The sequence below is a fragment of the Mytilus edulis genome, chromosome 14 (genome assembly GCF_963676685.1).
Source record: "Mytilus edulis chromosome 14, xbMytEdul2.2, whole genome shotgun sequence".
NCBI lineage: Eukaryota > Metazoa > Mollusca > Bivalvia > Mytilida > Mytilidae > Mytilus > Mytilus edulis.
The window spans coordinates 44,163,667-44,171,272 of record NC_092357.1 but is presented as its reverse complement, the minus strand read 5'-3'; the positions used below and the strand labels follow the sequence as shown (position 1 = coordinate 44,171,272).

General features: G+C 32.2%; 1 protein-coding gene across 1 annotated transcript; it reads left to right on the top strand.

Annotated features, from left to right (window-relative positions):
- Positions 1-276: 276 nt before the first annotated feature.
- LOC139504226 (uncharacterized) lies at positions 277-1,917 on the top strand. Its single transcript, XM_071294293.1, has 2 exons — positions 277-538; positions 1,292-1,917. Exons 1-2 carry the CDS (start codon positions 379-381, stop codon positions 1,915-1,917), a joined length of 786 nt encoding a protein of 261 aa, XP_071150394.1. The 5' UTR covers positions 277-378.
- The last annotated feature ends 5,689 nt before the right edge of the window (positions 1,918-7,606 follow it).

Here is a 7,606-nt window from a genome sequence, read left to right as displayed (position 1 = left end):
TTTTCTCAAATTGACACATTTAAGCGTTCATTTTGAATATGTTCGTTAACATTATATATATACTTACATTCACAAGTGATGTCGTAAAATGAAATTTGATGCCGTGAATTTATCTTTTTTCTTTTCAATAACATATAATCAAATCGGTAATGTTTTGAAACTATTTTCAAAATTGACAATGCTAATTTGGAGTTAGTTTTTTTTATATTTTAATGTTTAAAAGCATCAAATTGGAAGAACGTCATAGTAGTCGTAGCTAATGCAAACTAATATTTCCCAGGTTTACCAATAGAAGTTAAGGAACTTGACAAAAAATCGGCCAAAGTATTTGCTAGTTTATTGGAGGAAGATGAATACCAACATCACGAAGCTCGAGTTATGTTAGCCGGAGAACAAGAAACTGGTAAAACTACAATTGCAAGATATCTTGTTGGAAAAGGCCCTACCAAAATTAGAATGTCAACAGATGGAATAGATTTATATAATGGTTTGTCCTTTATCGACCGCGAAACTAAGGAATGGTTGCATGGTAAACAAGGTATTGTCTTTCCAAAATAAGTTCTTAATAAGTTACATTAAATGACAAACAACTAATAAAGTACATCGTAGAAGTCATAATTAAAAATATGAGTTTTAACTCAAACATTTCATATTGATATTTAATCGCAATACTCATAAATATAAAAGTTAACCACTAGATATCTATCCGTTTAATACTGGTATATTCACCATTATCAACCTTATTTTTCGTACTATAATGGGATCTCAGCAATAAGTACACTAAATACAAACAGCATATTTAAAAGTCATTCGTGCTGTAAAACCCAATTCACAGTGTTATACAATGTATGTCTAACGAAACATAAGAAAAAAGTTTGTTCGAAGTTTCTATGTTGGAACATCAAATAGAAATTTCTCAACTTAGTAGCTTTGCTTTAAGTTTAAAAACAAGTGAAAAGGAAACACGCATAGAAGTAAGCGTTAACGATTCTTATTAAATTATTTTTCTGATTAAAACATTTAGTCTTCTGCTTATCCGAATATGAAATTTTGTGCTCACAAATTTAACCATGTTTCAATGTAACTGTTTTATTTACCTTTTGATTTAACAATTGACTAATCGTATTGATAAAAGATTGTATAACTTATCGAATTCAAAATGGTTCTCAGTCTTGTAAAAGTTATTTGTTCGCCTTTTCGATGAAATAACCCAATATTAGATGCAGTTAAGTTATCTGAAGATTTTTTTTATTTTTTTTTTTTATTAAATTAAGCAATAATTTTTGTTTAGATTTTACATTATCAGAGATTGCCATCAGTAGAACATTACGAGAAGAGGAGGGTATATCGATCAACTTAAACGCAAATAAACAGGCAGTACATCCAGAAACTTCAGAGATTCCATTTGAAAATATTTCAAGATCAGCTCATTTTAACTTACATTCACCGTATATGACAACAAAGCAAGAATTAATATTGAATGATTCGATACCCGTGAATAACGCTGTGACTCTAGAGAATTTTATGGAGGTTCAGGAAAACCACTCCGGGAATGGATCTTACATTGTCGGCGCAGATGAAACGATACCTGACCAGCCTGAGAAAATGCAAAACAAATACAGTAATTATGATAAGAATGTTGATCCGTCTTTTACTGATAGTAGTAGAATAGTAAAAGAACAAATACAAATCGAATCATTGCCAGCTTTCTCTGAAGAATCATCTGAAGAAAATCAAATAAGAGAAAATACAGTAATTGCTCAATCAGAAGTACATTTGGAACCTACAATTGGCAGATTAAATGCAGATGCGGCTCCACAAGGTGACACGTTTGTCCCTCGGACGGAAATAGTGAAATGTACTCATGCAGGTATGATGTTTTTAAATAACAATTCATGTATTGTCCTGTTCGCATAACACTATCAAAGAAATTCATGCGACAACAGTTCCTAATTTTATATCTTAATATAATTCAAAAAGTGTGTCAATAAAATCGAAAGTATGATATTTTATGGGATCATACAAATTCCAACATTCAACTGAAAGTAGTTGTTAAAAAACAGCAATCAACACAATAATTCGACATACTGATGAAAGATGCAAACAAGGCAATTTTTAGAGTGATGTTTCATATAATTGAAAAGGATAATACATTTAAAACTGTTTTTCATATCAACGAACATACAATGATTATCGCAATTAAACGATTGTATAGCAATGTTTGATATGCAGCAACAACAAAATCCCTAATTGATTAGGGATAGTATTAATTTTAACAAAATGTTTAATCAAGGAAACAATTTTGTGTTAAAGTAAATCTCATTAAAGTTAAAACAAGAGAGTTAATTGGTGCACGCACCAAATTTTGGGGCCGGAGATATGGAGGCTTTTCGTTTAAAAAAAAGTGCAAAGTATTATATAAACAATCTGTATATTGAGTTGACTTTAATCTTAAATTGCCAGAACTTGTCCAATCCAATAAGTTATGATAATGGTATAAAATATAACTTAACTGTGCAGTTGATTAAATCGAATACTGTTTAAGTGCAGTTGATTTTTTTTGTAATTTATTTCAAGATGACATATTTCTAAGGATCCTCGAGTCTCATTATAACAGTCAACTGAAAAATATTATATCTCTATACGTTGTATATCAGAGATGTACTCTAACGCAAACTTTAATTAGTCAAACAAATGTGAAATGTAGGTCAAGATTGGTTTATATCCGGATCCCTTGGTTATTCAAGACGCATCTATGAACCACGTCTCAAGAACTATGACTTATACTTCCACAGATAGATGGACTTTAACTTTGTGTTTGACAGATGAAACATGTTATCCCTTCCCGAACTTCGATTGACAAAAAATATAAAAATCTTAAAGCAAATTAACGTCAGATTATTCCTCTCAGTAAAAGTTGAGAAATCCTAGACATCATGTTTTCATTTCTAATCAGTTTTCGTGAAATTTAAAAGTATCAACAAACAGTCAGAAAAATAGGAATGTAGCTTTGTATGATATCTAACAATGAACTCTGCTAAAACTTACTACCATTTATGAGAAAAATTGATCGTCGTTGAATGGTGACTTGAAGACTAAAGGACAAAAATTAGAAAGTACCATCAATTGCTTTTACCATGAATTGATATTAATATTGTCTCATGTTCATTTACTCCATATCCCTTCCTATTTTCATTGTGTATACGAGAAACTAAAAAACTGCTACATACTACAGCTGAAAATAAAAAAACTTCAGACAATATAACAAATTATTCTCTTAGTAACAATTGACAAATTCTTGATAAAATGTTTTCATTGCAATCTGTTTGGTTGTTCTGTAAAATTGCAAAGTATAAACAAACACCAAGTGGATATTCGAGAGGCTTGACAATCAATTTCAGTTACTGAAACATGTCACCAATAAAAACTCCCGAGATCGGTTACGTTGAAAGAAAAGATATAGTTATTATAATTATTTTTCTAAATGATGAAAACAGTATACATAATAATCAAAGTAGAATATAAAATAACTATTTTGAGAAATAAAATAAACCTATAAATCATTTCCCATGTTCCGACGACGAATAGTTGTAAAAACTTGGTACCTTGTTTACATTTCTAAAAATGAGCTGGTTTGAGAGATCCCTAAATACGGGTTATGCATTATGTTCATAATAAAACAATGAACATTTATCATTATAAATATTTGGCATCTTCTTCTGATATAAAAACTAATAAAACAAATGTATTTCCATAACTGATAACCTTAAATCTTTAATTTTAAAAAATAGAAATATAGATCCGCAGAAACGCATGTAACCATCGCAAACCCACATCATATAATGGACCGGCTTAGTGCTGGCTTATAATAAGCCTCATGGGAAAAATTGCGAGCAGTAATGCAAGAAAGAAAACTATTTATTGAAAAATTCAGACGAGTTACAATACAAATACAGTAGTAACGAGGAGGATGTCTGGCAGCCATTTATTAATTATTGATAGTGATGCAATAAAATAAAAGAAGCTGAAACCAAGGCATCATGAAGGAAATTAGCAGTTCTTTCAGAAAAATCAAATGAGACGAAATGAATGAACTGATTTCGTAAGGGGAAATCAAAACTGCTCTGAGACGTGCACAAAATGAAAAAGCTATAGGAATCGACAATATTCTAAACGAAATTTTCGAAAAATGATAAATTAACTGTTGTACTTTACGAACTCTTTCATGCATTATTCCTGTCTGGTACCGTGCCAGATTTTTGGTGTAAAAGCATCATCCATCCCTTGCTGAAAAAAGGTAAAGATTTACGAGACCCTCTTGGGTACCGTTGCATAAGTCTATATCTACCATTGCAAAATTATACAGTAACATATTGAATTCACGTCTACATACTTACCTAGAGGATAACAATATTCTATCTGAAGAGCAAAATGGATTTCGTCAATTGCACTCATGTATTGATCACATGTATAGCGTATGTTCAGTTTTGAGAAACCGAAAATTAATGAACAAAAATACATATTTGTGTTTTATAGACTTCAATAAAGCCTTTGACTCAGTCGATCATGCTTTTTCATAAGTTACTGCCAATTGAAATACGTGGTAATATGTACAGGGCAGTTAAAGCAACATACTCAAAATTGCAAGCAGCCGTACGGCTAAACGATCAACTTACTGACTGGTTGGCAGGAGGGGCTGGTGTCAGGCAATGGGATAATCTCACTCCCACATTGTTCACACTTTTAATTGATGACTTATTTGCTGAAATTAATAGTCTAGGCTTAGGGATTGATATTTGGAAGGAGTGTCTGAGTTGTCTTCTCTATGCGGACGATATAGTTCTTTTATCGGATAGCTGCGAAGGACTGCAAACACAAGTTAACCGCAGATTAAATGAATGGAGTAAAACATGGAATCTAAAAATCAAGGAAAAGACTAAAGTGATGCATGTGCGAAAAGCTTCTAAAGCAGAAAGTGAATTCAGATTCTACTTTAATGACATGGTCCTTGAAATTGTTCCAAAATACAGATACCTCGGCTTAGTTATAACAAATCACTTGGGTTCCAAAGAACAGGTTGATGAACTGGTATCAGTAAGGAACAGGTCACTTGGTTCACTGACTTCGAAATATTATGACGGCATGGACAACGCTTCATCTACAAAAGTGGTTTTTTTCTACATTTTCTACAATAATAGAATATGCATCCGCCGTACGGGGCTGTAAACGTTATGATTCTCTAGAGAGGCTCAAATATCATGCAATACGGACTTTTTTTGGTGTTGGTATGGCTACTCCTCTACCGGCTATAACGGGAGAAATGGTATGGTATCCGGTTTTTCGTAGTACACAATGCAAGGTTATTCGGCTAATGAGCAGGTTGATGAGAATACCTGACTCTCGTTTGTTTCACAGAGTTTTTCTATGGGACAAGGAGATTTCTAAGCGTTAACTAGTTCAAAAACGCCAAAACAATAATAGAATCATGAGGACTACGTACGGTGACCTACAGTTGTTAATGTCTGTCATTTTGGTCTTTTGTGGATAGTTGTCTCATTGGCAATTATACCACATCTTCTTTGTTATATTAATTATATTATGACACCCGAAAACGCTTTCAGTTTTTCAATCCCTCATGTGTTGGACACTATGATAAACTATTTCCAAGACCGTCATCATTTGTCATGGATTCGAAGTGTACAAAATATGCCAAAACTCAGAACATATAAAATCATAATTCTCGACGGAAGAATATCCGAACAAATGTCTCTCCAGAAACCAAAGATCCACTTTGTCAAGAATGCGATGTGGATCGTTCCCCTAGAACTTGAAAAGGGGCGTATCAGAAATTTTCCCGTTGAACAAAGAATATGCAAAATGTGTGACAGTGGCGAAGAAGAGGACGAGCTTCACTTCATGATTAATTGTAAATTGTATATCGATATCCGCAATTAATTTCTTCGAGAGCTACAAACTTTACATCACAATGACTTCTCGGGCCTTTCATCAATTGATAAACTAAAAGAACTTCGCAATAGTAATAAGAGTAAAACAGTGGCAAAATTTATCATTGACTGTTCAATTTTTAAAAATCAATCTACATAGTGTAAATATCAATTACCAAACCTGTTTTATAACATCTGTTCAAGTTGTAAATGCGTTAAAAAAGATCATGTTAGAAACAAACTTAAATGTTTATTTAAATAAAAATCATTTTCATGATTAAGAATATACTACTATCATCAGAAAGTGCATCATACGCCTATTTGGCTGGCTGATTATTTTGTATTTTAAAACATGTAGTTCTTTGTATACTCAAGTTGTACTATAATAAATATTCTTCTATTCCTTCTTCTTTTTCTAAAGTAACCAAACGTATTAATGAAAAAGAAAAATTGTTTTTCAAATTATAAGGAGCTTTGTTGATTAAGCTGTATATATTGTCCCTTCATACAGTTGTCAAATTTGAAAGTCATAGCATACGTTATTTTAAAGTAATATCAAAATACTGGAGTCAAATGGTTTGGGTTTTTTTTTTTTTGTATTTTAACGCCACTTATGAGCACCGCTTTTGTTCTATTTTGTGGCGTTCAGATTTTATTGGTGTAGGAAGACAGAGTGCGCGGAGAAAAAACCACCGACTGTCGATATGGAGTCAATTGTGACTTGACACAATTGTGTAAGATGGTTTGAAAATGACATGTCATTTTTTGTACAATGCTATTAATAGTGATGCAATAAAAGAAAATGAGCTGAAATCAAGGCATCAAGAAAGAAATTGGCGGTGCGTTCAGAAGAATCAAATGAGACGACATATAGTAACCGAACGTATAAACGAAAAAAAAAATTACATTATAAGGAGCTTTAACTAATAAGCTATATATATTGTTCTTTAATTCAGGTGTCAATTTTGAAAGTCATGTCATACGTTATTTTAAAGAAATATCCAAATGCTGGAGTCAAATGGTTTTTTTTTCGGTGTTTTGTGTTTTAACTAGTTATCAAAAGTACCAGGATTATAACGTCCCTTTTAGGCACCGCTTTTGTGCTATTTCGTGGCGGTCAGTTTTTATTTGTGGAAGAAGACACAAATAAAACAACCGACCATCGATATGGAGTAAAAATGTGACGCGACACAATTTTGTAAGATGGTGTAAAAAGACTTGTCGTTTTTTGTACAACGGATGGATATAATCCTGGTTCTCCTGTCTAAATATTGATATCACGCTAGACGCGCGTTGTGTCTACAACACTCAACAGCGACGCTCGGATAAAAAATGTTCAATAAGCAAAATAAAGTAAGAAGTTGAGGAGCATTGAGGACAAAAATTCATAAATATTTTGCCAAATACAGCTAATGTAATCTATTCCTGATGTAGAAAGCTTTAGTAATTCAAACTCAAAGTTTTGTAACTGTGAATTTATAATTATGAACAAATCAATGATAACTCAATTCAAAACAGAAGTTCTGACTACTCCGCTGATGATACCCTCGGGGAATTAAAATAATAAGCCTTGTACCTTTTATTGGTGTTTATAACTGATTTCATCTGAGCTTATTTGTAATCTTAATGTCTAATTTTCTTCATCTTTTAAAAACGAATGC